Raw genomic sequence first — 22,812 nt, 5'->3', positions numbered from 1 at the left:
AACAAAAAATAGTACTTGTCTTCAAGAACCGTTGTGAAGATTAGAATGAGTGAGTGTACATAAAATGCTTGGAATGATCTATTGCCTGCTCAGTACTCAATAAATGTTAAGTTAATATGATGTTAACAACTTTCAAAAATGGAAATTTATATGATATGGTAAATGAAGAGAGCAGGATTAAAATTGTATGTGATGTGATTCCAATTTTGTTTTTAAGATGCACATTATTTTGAAAGAAAACTAGAAGAAAATACTACAAAATATCAACAACAGATTAGGTGACTTCTGGACAATAGGATTATGAATGGTTTAAATTTTTACACTTCTAAGTTTTGCAGATTTTCCAGGTAAGCATGTTGCTGCTACTGCTGCTAAGTCACTTCAGTCGTGTCCGACTCTGTGCGACCCCATAGACGACAGCTCACCAGGCTCCGCCGTCCCTAGGATTCTCCAGGCAGGAATACTGGAGTGGGTTGCCATTTCCTTCTCCAGTGCACAAAAGGGAAAAGTGAGAGTGAAGTCGCTCAGTCGTGTCCGACTCGTAGCGACCCCATGGACTGTAGCCTACCAGGCTCCTCCGTCCATGAGAGTTTCCAGGCAAGAGTACTGGAGTGGGGTGCCATTGCCTTCTCCGAGGTAAGCATGTAATACTTCATAAATAAAAAAACGTTTTTAAAGCCATCTATATTTTCAAAAGGTCTAGTATGCTTAAAGATGTAATGAGATCCTGGTCATTAAAAGGGTTTAAAACACACTGTCACTAAAAATATTCATACCCACATGACTAATGGATAGTTGTGGTATTTATCCTATTTAATGTCAAGCATGGAAGAAAGCCAGTGCGTAAAAACAAAGATTGGAGAGAAATCAGTGACACAAGTAACAGTGGTTACTCTGCAGAGATGGATGATAACTAGGGTTTAGTTGTTTCTTTACTCTTCTCTGTACTTTAAACATTTTCTAAATAAAATGTGTATGACTTTGAAAATGGTGGGGGAGGGACAGTAACTGGAATGAAAACTAAACCAGAAGGAAATCAAAAGAAAAGGAGGTCAGTGTCAATAAGCTCAAAGGCTCCCCTAGACCTGCCGATCTAGTTTCCATGACCATGATTCTGTGACCACAAGATGGTGGCAATTACATGACATGACACATCCGCCTTGATCTACCACACACTGCAGCCCAATGATGGTCAAGCCCCACTCCCTCCCCCTTCCCCTTTAAAAACCACCTAGAAGTTCCGGTTTGCTTTTGCATCACATTGCAAACCTCCCCTCCCACTATGCGGCTTCAGTGTCTCATACTTTGGTCACTTAACTTTCCACCTATGTCCCCTGTCCATATCACTCCCACAAAACCAGGTCTGCCTTTCTGGGGCCTCACTAACACCAGCCCTCTCTGTGCCTGGACCACAGCTGATCCCTCACCTGGGACCCCTCCTCCGGTCAACACAAGCATCTAGGTTCTACCCATCAGTCAAGGTTGCCTGAGTTCCTCCTGCAAATGCCCATTTTTTTTCTGCACCAAACAATTTATCATGACTACATTCTTTATTGCTCTTGACCCTGTGTCTTGTTTGCCCATTTGTGTGTGAGCATCTTGACTATGGAGCCATATTTTCTACTCCTCTGTTGCCTCCCATGCCTCAAACCAAAACACCTCTCTCCATGCTGAGCTAGGGTCACTCAGAGTCCAAAAACTAAACTGGCTGAACCATTTTATCAATGGCCTCTGCCCCTTGCTCTGCCACCCTAGTCCCACCCCAGGCTGAGATCCAAATAGGCAGACATCCAATGGATCTGAAAAGAGAATAGACCTGGGCCAGGTAAAGATGATTCGTCAGAGTAGCCCTGTGTTTAAGACACAACCCTGCCCTGGAGTAAAAGAAGCACAATTCTCACTTTTTTCTGAACATTCGGTATTTGGTTTAGAACTTCTCAACACGTGCCAAATGGAGAAGAACTGGAGAAACTTTGGTAGGGTCAGGACAGTGAGAAACAGCTTGGAAAGTGGAATAAAAAGTAAAGAAAATAGGGTTAACTCAGCTGGAAAAAGAGTTGACATGGCCCCATGCTTATTGCCAAACTCAGACTTAAAATGAAGAAAGTAGGGAAAACCACTAGACCATTCAGGTATGACCTAAATCAAATCCCTTACGATTATACAGTGGAAGTGACAAATAGATTCAAGGGATTAGCTCTGATAGACAGAGTGCCTGAAGAACTATGGACAGAGGTTCATGACATTGTACAAGAGGCAGAGATGAAGACCATTCCCATGGAAAAGAAATGCAAAAAAGCAAAATGGCTGTCTGAAGAGGCTTACAAATAGCTGAGAAAAGAAGAGAAACTAAAGGCAAAGGAGAAAAGGAAAAATATACCCATCTGAATGCAGAGTTCCAAAGAATAGCAAGGAGAGATAAGAAAGCCTTCCTCAGCAATCAATGCAAAGAAATAGAAGAAAACAATAAAATGGGAAAGACTAGAGATCTCTGCAAGAAAATTAGAGATACCAAGGAAACATTTCATGCAAAGATGGGCTTGATAAAGGACAGAAATAGTATGGACCTAACAGAAGCAGAAGATATTAAGAAGAGGTGGCAAGAATACACAGAAGGACTATACAAAAAAGATCTTCATGACCCAGATAACCACAATGGTATGATCACTCACCTAAAGCCAGACATCCTGGAATGCAAAGTCAAGTGGACCTTAGGAAGCATCACTACAAACAAAGCTAGTGGAGGTGATGGAATTCCAGTTGAGCTATTTCAAATCCTAAAAAATGATGCTGTGAAAGTGCTTCACTCAATATCCTAGAAAATCTGGAAAACTCAGCAGTGGCCACAGGACCAGAATATGTCAGTTCTCATTCCAATCCCAAAGAAAGGCAATGCCAAAGAACGCTCAAACTACCGCACAATTGCACTCATCTCACACCCTAGCAAAGTAATGCTCAAAATTCTCCAAGCCAGGCTTCAACAGTACATGAACTGTGAACTTCCAGATGTTCAAGTTGGATTTAGAAAAGGCAGAGGAACCAGAGATCAAATTGCCAACATCCGCTGGATCATCAAAAAAGCGAGAGTTCCAGAAAAACATCTACTTCTGCTTTACTGACTACACCAAAGCCTTTGACTGTGTGGATCACCAACAAACTGTGGAAAATTCTTCTTGAGATTGGAATACCAGACAACCTGACCTATCTCCTGAGAAATCTGTATGCAGGTCAAGAAGCAACAGTTAGAACTGGACAGGGAACAACAGACTGGTTCCAAATCGGGAAAGGAGTACGTCAAGGCTGTACATTGTCACCCTGCTTATTTAACTTATATCAGAGTACATCATGAGAAATGCTGGGCTGGATAAAGCACAAGCTGGAATCAAGATTGCCGGGAGAAATATCAATAACCTCAGATACGCAGATGACACCACCCTTATGGCAGGAAGCGAAGAAGAACTAAAGAGCGGCTTGATGAAAGTGAAAGGCGAGTGAAAAAGTTGGCTTAAAACTCAACAGTCAGAAAACTAAGACCATGGCATCTTGTCTCATCACTTCATGGCAAATAGATGGGGAAAAATGGAAACAGAGAGACTTTATCTTGTGGGGCTCCAAAATCACTGCAGCCATGAAATTAAAAGATGCTTGCTCCTTGGAAGAAAAGCTATGACCAACCTAGACAGCATATTTAAAAGCAGAGACATTACTTCACCAACAAAGCTCCGTCTAGTCAATGCTATGGTTTTTCCAGTAGTCATGTATGAATGTGAGACTTGGACTATAAAGAAAGCTGAGCACCGAAGAATTAATGCTTTTGAACTGTGGTGTTGGAGAAGACTCTTGAGAGTCCCTTGGACTGCAAGTAGATCCAACCAGTCCATCCTAAACGAAATCAGTCCTGAATATTAATTGGAAGGACTGATGCTGAAGCTAAAACTCCAATACTTCAGACACCTGATGCGAAGAACCAACTCATTGGAAAAGACCCTGATGCTGGGAAAGATTGAAGGCGGGAGGAGAGGGGGTCAACAGAGGATGAGATGGTTGCATGGCATCACCGACTCAACGGACATGAGTTTGAGCAAGCTCCGGGAGTTGGTGATGGACAGGGAAGCCTGGCATGCTGCAGTCCATGGGGATCACAAAGAATTGGACACAACTGAGTGACTAAACTGAACTGAACATGCTCGTCTTTACTAGACAAAGAAAACCGTAGCAACTGTGCATGCTATAGTGGTATTTCACCTCTCAGAGACAGCCACCTTCCCTAGTCAAGCTCCCAGCACAGCTGGAGGGCTCTTCCTACCCAACCAGCCCATGAGCCACCTCGAGATCTCTCCCAGCTCCAAAAGTTTAGCCTGGAACCTCTTAAACCTTAGATAGTAGGATCTGAAGGCTGTAAACAAGGGTGATTGTGGAATATTCTTCTCAGGTGACTTTAGAGAAAATAGAGATATTTTAGAGAATGGTTTAAGCAGGAGTTTTGAAATTTTTTAACTCTTCGATCCACTGTCTTTCAAATCCAAGGTGAAGATGCATGTGTTCCCCATAAAAATAGTAATTATTTTGTTAGAAAAAGATTATAAAGTATTTTTATAATCTTGTTTCTAAAATCATTTAGTTACAAATAATTTATTTGATTTGTGACTGGCTACAATTTCTTGGCTTTTATCATGCAGTCTTGGGAATTTTTATGATGTGAAAGAACTTCAACCTACAGCTTGTTTTCACATGTAAGATTTATGTGACTATTAAGTCAACAATAAGACTGGTATAAAGCACAGTTACAGTATTGCCTGAGACTCAGTGCCTAGTGTATTGTTTCTCGTCATTATCCATTACGAGGTGTTATAAGAAAATTGTTTTATATAATAGAATACAAAACCTTGGAAATAACTTACATTTACTACAAAATTTAAAGTGTAGTCAAAGCTATACCTTTGTTAAAATTCTTTTCATCTGTCTGCTCTCCTAAAGCTTTCTCTTAAAGTGGTTCCATAAAAAAAGAACAGGACATCTCAACGCTCTGACTTCCTCTCCTTTGGGTCTAAAATGGTGAAAAGCCCTTTCCTGGCTGCTTTCTGTCTTTCAGATCCACTCAGACCATCCTCCATCTTAGTCACCAGCTTCCCTCTGCCCATATGAGACGTGCTGGGGTGAGGGGTGGGGGGACAGGGACTCTGCTGGTCTTGGGTTCACCTTCCACCCTGAGCTCAGATTGGTTTATGGATGCCCTGGGTAGGTTCGGTGGCCCTTTCTGGTTTTTGACCCAAACAGATTCCCTGCTATGATGAACTTGTGACTCAGATGGTAAAGAATATGCCTGCAATGCAGGAGACCCAGGTTTGATCCGTGGGTCAGGGAGATTCCCTGGAGAAGGGAATGGCAACCCACTCCAGTATTCTTGCCTGGAGAATTCCATGGACAGAGGAGCCTGGCAGGCTATAGTCCACAGAGTCTCAAAGAGTTGGACGCAACTGAGTGACTAACACACACATACAAAGTTTTCTCTTTCTCTTTCTCTCGGGGGAGAAAGTTGAGAGTAGGGTGAGGGTAGGATTTTTGAGAGCCCATGGGGAAAGCACATTTTAATGCCATCAAATACGGGTTGAAATTGAAAGAAAAAATTAGAATTACTGCTCTGATTATTTTGTGTGAAAAGTCTTGTTTCTTTTTGAAACCCTTAGTTTCCTTTTGGCCCCCCTTGAGGCATGTAGAATCTTAGTTCCCTAACCAGGGTTCAAACCTGCATCCCCTCCCTTGGAAGTGCAGGATCTTAACCACTGGACCAAAGAAGTCCCAAATTTCCTAAGAACAGATGCAGTAAGTTCATGATGCAATCCAGTTCTGTGCATTAGGGGCTTATTGAATTGACTAATACTTGGTACTCCAGATGGAGACACTTTGAAAATTGCACTATTGTCCCAACTGTCTCCAGGGAAAGCAGAGGGGAATCATAAGATCATCACTTCATTTAGCCCCAAGAAACTCATAAAGAAATCTTTCTTGCCCATTTCACAGGGGACAATGAGGCACAGGGCAGGTGGAGAAAAATCCTATGCTGGGTGCTGAGAAGGACCTGAGGCCTGCACTGAAGCTGATTTCAGCCTTTGGCAAGAATCACTGGGTATGAACCTTGACTAAGCAACTTGCCCTACCCCACCCCTGCTCTGGGGTCCTGCTCTATTCACCCTCTGGACAGCTCTTGGAAGGCGGCTCAGGCCCTGAAGAGGCTGTCCCCTGAAAAGTCCTCTGACCTGAGGATGGTCTCAAACCCCCATCCCTGCCCCACTAGAGACAGCACTGTCCCCCACCATTCTGGGATGAAGGAGTCAAAATCACATCTCCTTTCTCTCCTGACCTTTCAGAATCCAAAGCCCCAAGCTCATATGGTCTCCCCACTGCTCATGAAATGTTGAGCTCCTGCAGGTATTGGTGATAAAGAAAGAAGGCAGGTGGGTCTACCCCACCCACACTTGACCCCATCCAGACACTGACTTTGCAGTTTTACCTAGATTTTGTTTTGAAGCTCTCCTCACTGCTGTGGGCCAGGTTGAGTGAGCCTCTTTTCTCTGTGAGTGTGCAATGGGCTGGCACCCAAACAGTGGGTTGGCGTCCCCTTCCTCCTCTCCTCTGCCCACATCCCTCTCCCATCTCTTGCCCTCCCCGGAAGCAAAGCCCCTGCAGACTGGGGCCAGGTGCTGACCTTTAAGAGCACGGAGGGCTGACAGAGAACAGAGGAAACCCAGCTGCTACGGAAGCAGCCGGGAGGCCCGGGCCTCAGGCCTCCCAGCACCGTGGAGGATTGGAGTGACTTTCAGGGATCCTTCTGGACTCAAGTGCAAACTGCCTTGTGCCTCTTGTACGGGGAAGGACCCTGGGAGGGGAGGTGGGCTGGTGGGGTGGGGGTGGCTTGTCAGATGCAGGCTGCCACAGTCCTTCAGGCCTGAGTCTAAGTTTGCCTCAAGGTAGGTGAGAAGCTAAAATGGCAGGAAGGAGAGGCCTGGGGTGGGCCCTGGTTTGGGCCCTTTCTGAGCTGCCCAATCTGACCTAATATCCACCACCACCACCACCCACCCTCCCCATGCTGATGACTGTACTCACAGAGCAGCTAACCAACATTCTAATACCTTTACCTTATACATTATTGTGTCCAGTGAAGATCTAGCCCTGCTCTGAGATTTGCTGTCCGGACCCTGTGAATCGTTACCCTCTGCCTCCTACCCTGCTTTCCCACCCGCCTTTGATGTCTGGAGGCCCTTTACAGCTTTCACGCTAGTTTTTCCCCACCAGGGTGTCTATTACTATTTCCTATGATCCCTACACTGGTTATAAAGTGTATCTCATTTAATCCTCAGAGCCTGCCCAGGGAGATGGAGCATAATCTCCCCATTTTACAGAGAGGAGGCAGACACTCAGGGTCATTATGTTATTTGCCCAAAGTCACACAGTGATAGGTGGAGGAATGTGTTCTTCTGTGAAGGGTTAGGCCCACTTTACCCACAGTGTAGCACCTGCTTCTGGAGGCCAGCCGGGGGGGGGAGGGCGGTGCACAATGTACCCAGTCTTGGTGATGATAATGACACTGAAAGTATTTTGCATTAGCCCAGAACTTTTCAGCAGTGTCCCTTGGCTCAGACTTTGGGGCATGAACTGAGTCCGAGAAAAGGTGCCGGTCCCCTTTCCTCCTCCAGCCCAGAGGTGACCTCAGCCACTTTTTGAGGGATGTGAGAGATTGTTTGCCCACTGGACTGGTTGAAGCAACAATCAGAGGTCTCTTAAACAGAGGCTATCCAGCTGCCCACAGCAAGTGTCCCTGCGCCCTAGATCGCCCACACCCAGTGTGAGGCAGGGCTGGGAGCAGAGGACCACAGTCCCAGCTCTGCCTGAGGGGCAGGGAGGCCAGGACTGTGAGGAGAAGTGGGACAGAGGTGGGGACGCACAGGTCAGTGTGCTGCAGGCACAGCCCTCCCTGCCACCATTCCTCATGCTCTGGCACAGAAGCCAATGACCCACTTTAATTTCTTTCCTGTTTCTCTGAGATTAACTCAGTCTTCAGGAGTCTCATTCTTTTACCTCAGATCATCATTCAGACAACACCTGCCCACCCTTCCCCTTCTCCTTCCACTGACCTCTCCCTTCCCCACGTGCTGCCTATAGGCATGGGGCTTCCTTAAGGCTCCACTTCAGTCTCAGCGGTGGGCAGGGCTCCTGGCTCTCAGCAGCCCCCATCCTTGTCCCACCCACTCAGGAATCCCAGAGGCTAGGGTAGAGGTCCTTCAGGAGGAGGTGCCACCTGGAGCCCTCTGGCCAGAGCAACTGAAGGCATGTCCTACATTTAACTCCTACCATTGCCACTTTAGGAAAACAGAGGAGAGGACATTCCTGCCTGAGCAGATCTGCAGATGGCCTGGGGCACAAGGCAGTGGAGGTCAGGAGCCCCGGGGTGGTATTCGTGGCCCTGCCCCTTCCTGCCCCTTCCCGCCTGCCACTCCTCACCAGACATTTCAGAGTAGAAGCCCCACAGCTAGTAGACTGATTAACAGTTCAGCAGCTTTTTAATTGCAGAAGCTTAGCCCTGGCCTTAGATTGTTAGATACTCAAGAAAATGATCTCCTGTGAGCACCCCCAAATCACGGCCCCCGTCTTACTCTTGAAGTGCTGGCAGGCAGAGGGGTCCAAGTGCCAGGCTCTTGTGGGGGAGGATTCTTGGCCTAGCACGTCGTCCTTGGTGGTTGAAACCCCGGCAGGCGTGGGGAGTGTGAGGGGCAGAGCTCAGGACAGACCTCCTTTCTGTCTGTCCTCAAGAAAGGACAGATCTCTTTTCTGTCCTGCCTCCAGCCCCAAATCCCCACACACACTCTGGGTAGGGTTTAACTATTTCCCACCAAGAACAACGTGAGCTTTGCTCTCTGCATCCCTCTGGCTGAGCCCCAGAGGAGACCAGTATGGCTGTAGGGTGGGCATGGGGGAAATAAGCCGCGCGCTGACAAGAAGGTTGAACACTAGGACTTTAGCCAAAAAGAAAACGATGGGGTGCTGGAGTGGGGGGAGGACAGGATTTGCGGTTGGCCACCTTCCAAGAGCCTCCTTCCCCTTGCCTCCCTGTCCACACTGACCCCCGGACCCCTTCAAGGACACACCACCATGCTCTGAGGGGCAGATAACCTCAGCTCAGCTGCTCCCAAGAGATAACAAGAGAAGAAGCATTTGTTGGCCAAAGAAATGAGCAACATGGGAAAGTCAGTGGAAAGAAAACATGTTTTGATCACAGCAAGATCAAGAAACTGGTTTGATTCTTGCTTCAACCCCCTCATTTTTCATATGAGAAATCAAATTCAGAAGGGACACAGGGCTTGCCTGAATCATCGCAACTCTTGAGAGACAACTCAGGGAGGTGACAAGTGCCCTAGCCTTGGAGACCCAAGTGCTATGGACGATGAGCAAGTCACTGAGCCTATGTGAGCATCAGGGGCCAGCTCTACAGGGTTGCAGTGGGGCTCAGCAGAGATTGCTTATGTGAAAATACTGTGTCAACTGAAACAAAAATAAAACAGAAAGGGATCAGTGGCAGAACTGATCTGGGACTAGAACTCTGATCTCCTCAGGTCCAGGCCCCCATCCAGCACCTCACTAAAGCTCAGGGCAGAGCATGTAATCTGGCGGGCACAGCTGCAGTGGCAGGCAGGTCTGTTTCCCACGCTGCAGAGGCCAGTCCCTGCTACCACATCCTTTCTCTCAGGCTTGTGGGACCTGCTGCCTGCTAGGAGGGTCAGCACAGAAACACCCCCTCCCACCCTGTGAAAGAGCTCTGACCACTGACACTGGGCCATGGCCAGCTGTTCATACACCTTTGCATGAGTTAGGAAGAGGCATCTTTGTGGAGGCTGGGCTAGACAATCAACACCCCTCCTCAGGGCAGGCGCTCCTGGGCCCCCACTGTGAGGAGGCACAGGCATATTCCAGGACCCACCGGCAGCCTCAGCCTTGTGTCTTTGTCCAGCGCCCAAACTGATAACGCTTGGCAGTACCAATCAGAGGGGTCACTAACCTCACACTGTGAGAGCCAGACCCACTATCCTTCCAACAGCGCTTTATCCAGTGGTTTGTGTGTGTGTGTGTGACAAACAGAGCCAAAGGGAAAGAGCGCTGGATGAGGGCATCAGAAGGTGTAGTCCTTGCCACATTATTGCTTTCTAGCTGTCTTCCCTTGAGGAACTCAGTCAGCCACCCAGAACCTCAGTCCCCCCATCTGTCAAATGGGAATGCCAATTCCTCTTTCATAGTGTTTGTAATGAGGCACAACCCAGATGATGCTGAGAGTGCCTTGTAAAGTGAAAATCAGGACACAGTTTTAAGATGTTATTAGCATGTGTTCTAACAAAAATTTTTAAATAATTTTATTGTTAAGATGACATAATGGTTATCTTGAGACTTTTTTTAAAAGTAGAAGAAAGACTTTCTCCGATGGAACAAAACCAATATTTCCCTTTCTATATGTGCACGCATGCTTTTAATGCCAGTTATGGAAGCATATTCTTGTAGTTAAAATAGTTATAAAATAAACTCAGGGCAGTGAGTATATGATAAGTACAGGGAGGAGGCCAGTCCTGAGAGTCTCTGAAGAATGGGGCTGTCTTTGAGCTCAGTCTCTTCTACGAGTGTGAAGGCAGCTACTTCCCCCTCCATTTCATTAGTCCACACCTCGTGGAGAGGCAACTTGAAAAGCAGGGTTGAAAGACACATAATGGATTTTGTGAGGCCTACACGAGACTAATAAAATCCAGGGCAGGATTTTCCCAAAAAGGATGTGTCACTGCAGAATTAAGATGGACAAGAGAAAGAAGAGTTCCTAGAAGGATTTCCCCCACCCTCTGTTCTACAGGTGCAGGGTCTGTGTTCTTGTATGACAGTTTAGGGCTTTCCAGGTGCACAGTGTTAAGGAATCCATCTGCAATGGGAGAGACGCAGGTTTGATCCCTGGGTTGGGAAGATCCCCTGGAGAAGGGAATGGCAACCCACTCCAGTATTCTTGCCTGGAGAATTCCATGGACAGAGGAGCCTAGTGGGCAATAGTCCATGGGGTTGCAAAGAGTCAGGCACGACTGAGCGACTGAGCACATACATACCCATGACAGTTTAAAATATACATGGTATGAAATTAGCACTCCAATAACAAAGACAAAAGGGCTCCCACATCACTTTCTTTGAAAATATGTATTCAAATATTATAAAATGGTATCACGGGATTTTGTGTCTAGAAAAAGGGTTAATTAAAGATTTCCTGCCTGCTTTATGAATAGGCGACACTCCCATTGAGACACCAGGAATGCTGTGTCTGTTTAGTAGGCTCTGTTCATTTTCTTTCTATTCATCTGGCTTGGTCATGGAATTCCATGGAAGTGTGACCCACTTCAGGGACCAAAGAAGCAAAATGCTGCTATTCACTTAAAGGCTGTGTTTGCCCAAAAAACTAGCACCTGGGAGACTGGGACACAAACCCAGAATGACCAAGGACAGGGACTTGGATCCTCTTTCCTGAGATCTGTAAAATGTGATGTGACTGGCCTGTGGGAAAGAGGCTGAGGGGTTCCTGGCTGATGGGTTTTCAAAGGGCAAGAGCCCAGTTGCTGAGCAGCGGCAGCTTTGTTGGACCAGGGCTGCCCCTCCCAGAGTTCTCCCCTCCTCCCCCTTTCTCACAGGCACTTTCCCTGAAATGAAAGAACCGAGATGACTTCATCCCTTCAAAAGCGGCTTTAAAAGTACATCAAACACAAGACCGAATGTCACCCAGCCCTACTTCTGACCTGTGTCCACACTGAGGTGTTGGGAGCGGCAGGCCTTGGAGGAAGCTAGCCTCTCTGCCCAGGAATGCCCCTCATCTCCACCCCCTTTTTCTGACCTTCTGGCCCAAATAAGGAACAGTGGCTGGCTCATCTTTTTGTCCCTCCCAACACAGAGAACCACAGAAGAAAGCAATCCATATCCCTCAAGCAAATACATACAGGCGGGAGGGCTGATGTACATCCAGAGGGCCCGTGGACTTCTGATTCCAAAAACATTATTCCAGACTGCCCTCAAGCCCTTCCACCTTTTCACCTCATCTTGCCCCCATTTTGCTTAATTTTTCTTCTCCCATTCTTTCTTTTTTTTTAGTTAGTTTATTTATGTATTTTTTAACTTTACAATATTGTATTTGTTTTGCCATACATTGACATGAATCCACCATGGGTGTACATGTTTTCCCCTTCCAGAACCCCCCTCCCACCTTCCTCCCCATCTCATCCCTCTGGGTCATCCCAGTGCACCTGCCCCAAGCACCCTGTATCATACATCGAACCTGGACTGGCAATTCGTTTCACATATAATAATTTACATGCTTCAATGCCATTCTCCCATATCATCCCACCCTCGCCCTCTCCCATAGAGTCCATAATACTGTTCTATATATCTGTGTCTCTTTTGATGTCTAGCATACAGGGTTATCTTTACCGATTAACTAAATACCATATATATGTGTTAGTATACTGTATTGGTGTTTTTCTTTCTGGCTTACTTCACTCTGTATAATAGCCTCCAGTTTCATCCACCTCATTAGAACTGATTCGAATGTATTCTTTTTAATGGCTGAGTAATATTTCATTGTGTATATGTACCACGGCTTCCTTATCCATTTGTCTGCTGATGGGCATCTAGGCTGCTTCCATGTCCTGGCTATTATAAACACTGCTGTGATGAACATTGGGGTACATGTGTCTCTTTCAATTCTGGTTTCCTCAGTGTGTATGCCCAGCAGTGGGATTGCTGGGTCATACGGCAGTTCTATTTCCAGTTTTTTGAGGAATCTCCACACTGTTCTCCTTAGTGGCTATACTAGTTTGCCCATTCTTTCTATTTCCCCCTCTCCTTTTCTCTTTTCTCCTTTGACATCTCAGAAGGAACCTACATAAGCAGCTATTTTATTTGTATGTGTGTTAAACTCATTATTTGTTAAATTAAATAGTCACTTTTTGGTATATTTTATTCTATATTTATAAATTCTGAAATCCTAGTTTTGACATCTCTTCCTTTCAAAAATACCACCTCATGTCTATTGAAATGGCTATTATTGGACTTCCCAGGTAGTCCAGCGGTTCAGGCTCCACACTCCCACTGCAGGGGGCATGGGTTGATTTGCTGGTCAGGGAACTAAGATCCCACTTGCTATGTGGTATGGCCAAAAAATTTTTTAAAAATAAAATGACTACTATCAAAAAGCAGAAAATAACGAGTATTAAGGAGAATGTGGAGAAATTGGAGCATTGTACACTATTGGTGGAAATGTGAAGTGGTGCAGCCTCTATGGAAAACAGTTTAGTGGTTCCTTCCTTAGAAAATTAAAAATACAGCTACCACAGAATGCAGCAATTCTACTTTGGGGTATGTACCCAAAAGGACTGAAAGCAGAGTCTTGAGGAAATTATCTCTATACCCATGTTCTAACAACATTATTCACACTAGCCAAAAGGTGGAAACAACACAAATGTTTATCAACAGATAAATGGATAAACAAAATGTGTATACACACAATGGAAAAGACCTCAGTCTCCAAAAAGGCAGAAACTGATACAGGCTACAACATGGGCAACTTTTGAGGATGTTATTCTAAGTAAAACAAGCCAGATACAATAGGAAAACTATAGTATGATTCCATTTATACAAAGTACCTGGAGCAATCAAATTCATAGAGACAGAGCAGAATGGTGGTGGCTGGAGCTGGGGGGAGGCATGCAGGAAGAGTTATTGTTTATTGGGTATAGAGTTTCAGTTTTGCAAGATGAAAAGACTTCTGTAGAGGGATGGTGTTGGTGGTTGCACAACAATATAAATATACTCAATCCCATTAAGTGCACGCTTAAGAATGGTTACGGTGGTAAATTTTATGTGTATTTTACCACAATGAAAAACAGGGGTGGGGTGTGCAGAATCTAGAAGCACGTACTGTTAAATTATCTTAGGCATTCCACATGTGTTGGGGGGGGAGGAAGAAGAGATGAGAAGGTTAGGAGTTGTGGTGGGTAGACTGCTTGCCCACAGAGAGGCTTAAGCTCATAGCACCAAGGAAAGCAGGAGACCTTGCCTCTATCATTCCATCCATTATTCCCTGGTTCACTGTCACTTACTTTTCTGAGTCCAACATGTTTCACTTCTTCTGGAGATGAAGGTAGGCAACAGCTTGTAAAATTTAGAAGACAATGTGCACAAGGAAAAAAAAACCAAACAAAACACCAAGAAAACAACGGGCTGGTGAGCTCTATGAAGCCTCTTACTAGCAGGGAGGGGAATTTTCCTCTCCCTTCTCATAGGCTGCTCTCTTCAGCCTCAAATCATCAACAAACTCCCTTGCTAGGGTTAGCCCCAGGTGGGGGACACCCCATCCCCTAAAACCTCCTTCCTGAACTGACAGTTCAGTTAGCCTAAGTGGGGGTGGGGAACCGCTGGACTCCATCTCAAAGGGACCCCTCTGTGTGTGGGTGAGAGGGAAGGAGGCTGAAATGGTAGTCTTGTCCACAGATGGGACACCCAGTGTGGTGTCAGCCTGGAGGAACAGGCCCCACAGTTACAGAAAGCTTCATTCCCGGGATACCATGGGGTCTGCTGGGAGCAGAGAGGAAGGCGATGGAGAGCGGGAGGTAGGGGAAGGGGTTTTTTGGATTTCATACATAGTCCACTTTTAGGCAGGCAAAAATGATTTCACTGCCACCTCAAAACTTTCCTGCCCACCACCCACCACTGCCATTTACTTAATTTTCCTTCTCTTTTCTTTCCATCTTCCCCTTTCCTTCTCTAACTTTCCCCTTTCTGCTTCACAGAGGAAGCATCAATAGACAGCTGTTGCAACATAGAGATCAGACGTGTGGTTGCCAAGGGGACAAAGGGAGGAAGAAGGATGGACAGGAATTTGGGGTTGGTAGACTATTACATTTGGAATGGATTAACAACAGGTCCTACGGTAAAACACAGGGAACTATATCCAATCTCCTGGGATAAAGCATAATGGAAAAGAATATTTAAAAAGAAGTATGTATGTGTAAAACTGAGTTACTTTGCTGTATAGCAGAGATTGGCACAACAGTGTAAACCAATTATACCTCAATTAAAATAAAGCTGCCGAGAGAGAGAGAAAGCTGTTACTTAGCTGAGCTCTTTCTAAGTGTTTCCCCTGGCTAAGGGCTAACTTGGGTTGTGTCTTTGGATCCTCACATGAGCCATATGAGATAGGTGTTATTGCATCCACTTTACTGATAGAGGTTCTGAGGCTCAGTGAGGTTAAGTAATATGTTCAAGTTCACACAGTTAGAATGTAGTAGAGCTCAGATTCGGATGTTAATGGTCTGCCTTCAGAGCCAAGACTCGTCACTATGTTGCTATATTTTTTTGCAAATTCTCTTCCCTCTTCTTTCTCCCATTCCTCTTCCATGTCTTTCTCTTACCCTTCCTCTTCCTAACACAGTATATCTGTTGATAATGGTGTCAGCAGGGAATGGAGGAGAAATCTGACTGATGAGAAGAGGAAGGAGGCAGCCAGGCTCAAGCCCCACTCATGACGTTAACGTAGATTTATTTTCTGCCTGTCTTTTCCAAAATGTCTGAGTTCCAGTGCTAGAAGGAAACTTACTAATCATCAATGTCCAAATCTCCCATAGTGTACAAAAGAATAGGATCAGAGACATCAAGTGATGTTCTTAAGGCCACATTGCTATCTAATGGCAGAGCTCAGACCCAGAAACTGGCCACCTAATTCCACGATTTTCCTGTTCTATAGGCCTTCTCTATAGGTGGATGCTACTAGATTTACTTATCTAGAATCATTCATTTGTTCAGGAAGCATTTGCCAAAAACTTACCCTGGTCAGGCACGGAATTAAACCCCACCAGAGACCTAGGACACCTGGTATGCTTTTACTTTTGCTGAATCTGTGTGTCTACAGGTGCAGCCTGGGGGACCCTGGACCTTCTTCCTGGGGCTCTAGAGATTGCAAAATGAGAATATGATCTGACAGGGTGCTCTCACAGGGTGCTCTCACAGGGTGATCTAGGCTGAGTCTTTCCAAAGTTATTAGTGGGGCAGGACAAGTATGGGAATACAACTGGTCCAGGGTGACTTGTGGGGGATGGAAAAGGTGGGAGGTGGAGATGGCTGATGAATAAAACCTGCTTTCTGGAGAGCCCTTTGCTCTCTGTGTTGTGCACAGCCAAGGTCTAGGGCCAATTCAGCAAAGCCTCTACCCAAGGATTAGAGGTTAGCTTCAATCCTGTCTGACAGTCTCAGATAGTCTCCTTTCACATAGGACACGGCCAGGTGCTTGGGGTACTTTAGAGACTATATGGGGCTGATTGAGGATTCAGAGTTTAATCACATGAGTGAGAGCAGGACTTTGTTGCAGTTTGCCCATCTGTGACACGGAAATTAGTTCCTCACCTTCAACCTCTCAGGTCTGCTGTGAGGGTCAGATGAGGAAATAGGTGCGAACGTAGTCACTAGGGTAGTAGCTAGCACTAAGGCAAGAGTGGTCTTGTGGTTGCATTGTTGCAGTTTTATTTTGCACTGCGGCTTTCCACAATCTGCATCATTGAATTGTTTTAAGGATCAGGTAAGAGCATGAACCACAGCCTTGTCTATCTCAATGAAACTAAGCCATGCCGTGTGGGGCCACCCAAGACGGTCGGGTCATGGTGGAGAGGTCTGACAGAATGTGGTCCACTGGAGAAGGGCATGGCAAACCACTTCAGTATTCTTGCCTTGAGAACCCCATGAACAGTATGAAAAGGCAAAAAGATAGGACACTGAAAGATGAGGACAGAGAGGCCTGGCATGCTGCAATTCATGGAATCGCAAAGAGTCGGACACGACTGAGCGACTGAACTGAACTGAAGAGCCTGAATGATGTGCTCCTCAGGAGGAGTTTTCCCTTGTATTCTGTACGCCTTCTAGGGCCTGGATACAGAGAAATCTTTATTAATGCAATTGAGTTTAGTGCAATGTTGAGTGTGACATTTTGTCAAAAATCACCAGTGTGGGAGAAGGCAATGATTACGTCAGACTTTAAAATCCAATGTACTAACTGGATTTTATAGTTGAAATGAGGGCTACAGACCTATTGTGGGCCTTATCCTAGAGAACTAAGTTCCTTCTCCATTTGGTTCTTGTCCCCAGGGCAGTTTGGGGACCTCCATTCAGACACAGTGAGGAGGACAGATCTGAAGGAGAGGAGGCCTGGTGGCCCAGGTGGCCACCTGAAAGATTTCAGCGGACTTCTCATGCTATCTTAGGAGTACTTTCAAAATCCAGTATGGGAAAAAGTTTCCAACAAGGACACAGCAATTAGGATCATGGCTTTGGTGTGAGACGGTTGCTACTGCTGCTGCTAAGTCGCTTCAGTCGTGTCCGACTCTGTGCAACCCCATAGATGGCAGCCCACCAGGCTCCGCCGTCCCTGGGATTCTCCAGGCAAGAATACTGGAATGGGTTGCCATTTCCTTCTCCAGTGCATGAAAGGGAAAAGTGAAAGTGAAGTCGCTCAGTCGTGCCCGACTCTTAGCGACCCCATGGACTGTAGCCTACCAGGCTCCTCCGTCCATGGGATTTTCCAGGCAAGAGTACTGGAGTGGGGTGCCATTGCCTTCTCCGGTGTGAGACTGTACTGGGTTTTAAATCCAGGTTGCTGACAAACATCCATTTAGTCAAAGCTATGGTTTTTCCAGTGGTCATGTATGGATGTGAGAGTTGGACTATAAAAAAACTGAGCACAAAGAAACGATGCTTTTGAATTGTGGTGTTGGAGAAGACTCTTGAGAGAGCCCCTTGGACTGCAAGGAGATCCAACCAGTCGATCCTAAAGGAAATCAGTCCTGAATATTCATTGGAAGGACTGATGCTGAAGCTGAAACTCCAATACTTTGGCCACCTGATGCGAAGAACTGCCTCATCGGAAAAGACCCTGATGCTGGGAAAGATTGAAGGTGGGAGGAGAAGGGGATGACAGAGGATGAGATGGTTGGATGGCATCACCAACTCGATGGACATGAGTTTGAGCAAGCTCCAGGAGTTGGTGACGGACAGGGAAGCCTGGTGTACTGCAGTCCATGGGGTCGCAAAGAGTCAGATACGACTGAGAAACTGAACTGAACTGGCTACTTATTAGCTATGTGGTCTGGGGTATCTTATATAACCTCTCTGAGCCTGTTTCTTCTATAAAGATCTGTAAAATCTGGATATCATGGGGTTGTTACAAATGCTTGAGAGGAATAATTGCAATAATGGATGGTGTGTGCTCAGCCCCTAGCTTAGTACTGGTAAGTGCATATTAAATGCTGGAGGTTGGGGGTAGTCGTGCCCCAAAGAGTTAACAGAAGCTGATACTAGTAGAAATTCTTGGACTTGTCTTATAGAACAATAGATAACGGAATAGCTTATTAAAACCCCTTTGCTTTTTAAACTGCCTTCATTGATTAAATCTGCTTTAGTTTTTTTTTCCCCTCTCTTTAATTGCATACCTTCCCAGACTCATGCATTGCAGTTGTTTCACAGGAACTTGGAGTCAGCTCTTGTCCAGTGTGAACCAGTTGGGGCTGGTTGGGGTCCCTGATCCTAAAACTGGGCCTGCATAGGTGTCTAATGAATGGCATTTTGGTGTCAGAGAGCTGACAGAGGCCTCTCTTACAACTGTCAAAGTCTGGAAAACTCTAGCCTCAGATTGTGCTAAGCGTCTCCCACGTTCAACATGCATCCAGAAGCACGTAAATGAGATGCACCTGTGCAGAACCCTGATGGCCGCACCTTTTCCCTACCTCCAATCACCTTTCCCCGTGCCTGCGACCACCCTGTTTATTCCATAAATATCCTGAACCCCATCCTGTGGAGGATCTGACTCTCTGCACAAAGCAGGGCAGGCAGTAGGGAGAGGAAACTCAAGGAAGAAGCAGCTGGATGTTGGAGGTGCTAGGCCGAGAGAGAGATTAGCAATACCCACTGATGAGCAGGACTTCACGGGTGGGCTGAGAGGTGGACATAGGGCAGGAGGAAGAAAGACCACAACCAGGGAGACAGCAAGGCAAGACAAGAGTCTAGCCAGGGACCGAGTTGGTTAGAAGTTTGAGATTTGCGGACTCTCCCTGCATGGCCTCCCTTCATTTCCTGAGAGATTTCTTTGGATGGATGTGTCCTCCGTGGTCCTCTGTCATCATCATAAATGTCTGAAGGGAATGATAGAAGAAACCCTTCTTGGTCTTGGTCACCATGGTTACAAATGGATGTCAGCTCTGCCCCTTGAAGAGCAGGCCAGGAGAGGTGTGATGTGTACCCTGTCTCACATGAGATCGCCAACAGATGGAGATAGGCTTGGAGTTTAGGAAGCTTCACGAGAAAGGGGGGTGGTGCAAAGTTTGGGCCCCAAAGGCACCAGAAGCAAGCCCCAGGAAGGAGAGACGCTGAGGGGAGGGGAAGCCTAGAAAGTCTACTGCCAGGAGTTTATTACAAGGAGATAACCCCAAATGTGCATCTGATATATGCATAGAAATGTCTACAGCAGCACTGTTCATGATGCACCAAATATTGTGAAGCCATTTAAATGTCTGACAAGAAGCAGTGGTAGAATAAATTATGGCACTCTCTGGGCACTAAAACTGGTGTAAAGAAATATTTAACAAGAAGGAGAACTGGCCATGATTTGTTGTTAAATGAAAAAAACAGTTACAAAACTAAATGCCCATATTCAAACCTCGAAGGATAATCACCAACATCCTAATAAGTTTTTGTAGCAAAATTTTTAAAATAATTTTTTGTTTTCCCTTTGTTCTTTTCCATAATCCATATGCTTTGATCTTGTAATCATTAAAATTGAAAAATGTTGTGTTTAATGTGTGCATTGTAGGTTCTAAAAACAGGTAATAAAATCCACCCAATTTTAAATAAGATGCAGTAGAGTTACTGACTTCCAGGTCCTGTTTGTTTCTCTCTCATTTTCTTTAGTATTCTAGGGCAGGAGAACCTTTGTGCTTTTAGGGGCAGCATCAAGTAAATAAAGACATAAAGATTGTAAAGGCTGTTTGATTTGGAAACAGTATTGATTTCCTTGGATACCTATTATCCTAGAATTTAGAGTTAAAATAAGACACAGGATTAAGACGAAGGAACCTGGTACTGCAGAAAGAGTACTTGTCTGGGAGTCCATCCTGGGCTGTAGATTTAAAATCACAAACTGTTAACTGGAACAAACTTAGAACTCCCTATCAAAGGGACACTGAATCCCATTCGTGACCTAAATTCCACCTCCAACATCTTTCTGGCTCAGCCACCAGCTTTTCAATTCTGCTACCTCCTTTCTTGGGGCCAGTGAACCTAAAGTGATTGGGACAAAGGGGATCCCCTAGCTTTTTTCACCAAACGTAAATTCCATGATCAGAAAGGAAGAGAGGTGGCCCCAAAAAAGTCACCTTCATCGTTTTCCCCAGGGTTGTCCTGGCCAAGCATGCTTTTGAGGGTCTTTCCCTTTCTCCTTGGTGCCTAGTATAGACCCTGCTGCAAATGTGTGATGGGTGCTAGCAGCTGGGCCTTGGGATCCAGGCCTGTGGCAGCTCTCTGCCACCCTTTCCACCCTTCAGCCTCTCCTCCAGCTCTGGCCACGGCAGCAGTTTCTGTGCTGCTCATATCAAGCAGTGCCTTCCCATCTACCCATCTGTTCACATTTCTATCCCTCTGTGGCTTAGTGACTTTGGTTGTTTTTCACACCCCAGATCAACAATGCTTTGGCATATTTCTACATGAACTGACACTTTTCCAACCTTTTCTTCTGGAACATGCGAGTCCCTCAAGAGTCAGAGAAGCAGGGACATTGAAGTGAAAACAGGTTGAGAGGGCCTCCAGGGAGACGAAGACAGGCATACGCTTCAGGGATCGTCAGAAAATCCTAGATACTAGCTGAGAGGGACCTGGTCACTGACCAATACTCCTTTTGACATTTCTACTTTATCCATTCAGCTGTTCATTCTCTTTTTATTATTATTTATAGTAATAGAAAACATTTATTACAGGCCTACCATGTGTCTCACTCCATCTAGGCCCTTGACACACATTATCTTTAATTCTCAAGTTCTTTAAGGTAGGCAATCTTCATTTTATAAAGGAGCAGACAGTTTTAGAACTTTCCTGGTGGTACAGTGGATAAGAATCTTCCTGACAATGTAGGGGATGCAGGTTCAATCTCTGATCTGGAAAGATTCCACATGCCACAGAGCAACTAAAACCCGTGAGCCACAACTACTGAGCCTGCGAGCTGCAGCTACTGAAGCCTGTGCACCCAGAGCCTGTGCTCAACAAGAAGCCCATACACCGCAACCAAGAGTTGCCCACACTCACCACCATTAGAGAAAGCCCACGTGCAGCAGCAAAGACCCAGTGCAACCAGTAATTAACTAATTAAAATTTTAAAAAGGAGCAGTTTCAAAGACATCTAGTCACTTGCCCAACGTCACATAGCTAGGTAAAGCCAGAGTTTCAATTAAAGTCTGGCTGCCTCACAAATCTATGCTCTTTCCACTTCCTGTTGAAACCGACCTCCCTCAATCCTACCATCTAGATGGAAATAAGAAAAGAAAACAGAAGAAGGAATTTGCCAACCTGAAGACACAGTGCCAAGTGGATGCTTTCCACGAGTTATAGCTGTCACTCTTGGGAAGAGCCATCCAAAAGCCAGTCTCACAGGGCAGCCCTGAGGCTGCCTCACTTCAACTAATGCTGGGCAAGTGCTTAGCCTCCTGTACTGGGCAACTTAATGACCAAAATGAAGTCAGACTAGATTGTCCATCAGGCCTAATGCATCACTGAGTGACCCACTAAAATGATGGCTTTAATCCACTAGTTCTCAAACAGGAGCAGACTTTGCCCCCTAGGATCTGGGCAACATCTAAAGACTTTTTGGGTTATCACAACTTGGAGATGCTGTGGATAAGAATCCACCTGCTAGTTCATCTAGTGGGTGGAGGGCAGGGATGATGCTAAACATCCTACAAAGCACAGGACAGTCTCCCACAGCAAAGAATCATCCAGCCCCAAATGTAACAGTGTAGAGGTTGAAAAGCCCTGCTCTGAGCACTCAATCAAAAGCTATTTGATGCAACCAGAGACCAAATATCAAAAAGAGCAGATATATTGTTTCCTGTACAATGGTTGCTAGAGTTAAATTGTACAAGAGTTAGTACTAAAAATAAAGTCAAAACGGGTTAAAGACCTAAATTATGGATGGCCACTTAAACCTCTTAGAGGAAAATATAGGTAGAACACTTCTTGACATAGATCGCAGCAAGACCCTTTTTGACCCACTGCCTACAGTAATGAAAATAAAAACAAAAACAAAAGTGGGACCTAACTAAACTTAAAAGCTTTTGCACAGCAAAGGAATCCATAAACAAAACAAAAAGACAACGCTTGGAATGGAAGAAAATATTTGCAAATGAAGCACGTGACAAGGGATTAATCTCCAAAATATACAAACAGCTCATGTAGTTCATTATTTTTTTAAAAAAGTGAAAAAATGAGCAGAAGACCTAAGTAGATGTTTCTCCAAAGAAGACATACAGAAGGCCAAGAAGCACATGAAAAGAAGCTCAACATCACTAATTATTAGAGAAATTCAAATTAAAACTACAATGAGATATCACCTCACACTGATCAGAATGGCCACTATCAAAAAATCTAAAACCAGTACTTCCCTGGTGGTACAGTGGATGCGAATCTGTCTACCAACGCAGGAGACACAGGTTAGATCTCTGGTCT

At 45.4% G+C, this 22,812-nt stretch overlaps 1 protein-coding gene across 6 annotated transcripts in view; it reads right to left on the bottom strand.

Annotated features, from left to right (window-relative positions):
* CD247 (CD247 molecule) overlaps positions 1–22,812 on the bottom strand; it is an 88,669-nt gene that overhangs the window by 42,462 nt on the left and 23,395 nt on the right. Inside the window, exon 1 of one of the 6 annotated variants that reach the window (XM_081489280.1) lies at positions 8,652–8,851. The exons of 3 other annotated variants lie outside the window; for them this stretch is intronic. In XM_081489280.1, the coding sequence (XP_081345406.1) occupies position 8,652 (1 nt within the window). In that variant the 5' untranslated portion in view covers positions 8,653–8,851. Of the gene's footprint in view, positions 1–6,511; positions 6,577–8,651; positions 8,852–22,812 lie in introns of those variants that run through there. 2 more of the 6 variants (XM_081489282.1, XM_081489275.1) reach the window with 2 other exon arrangements.

Source organism: Giraffa tippelskirchi, chromosome 5 (assembly GCF_054371585.1).
Source record: "Giraffa tippelskirchi isolate mGirTip1 chromosome 5, T2T-mGirTip1v1.2.pri, whole genome shotgun sequence".
Lineage (NCBI taxonomy): Eukaryota > Metazoa > Chordata > Mammalia > Artiodactyla > Giraffidae > Giraffa > Giraffa tippelskirchi.
This window is presented reverse-complemented; position numbering and strand designations above follow the sequence as displayed.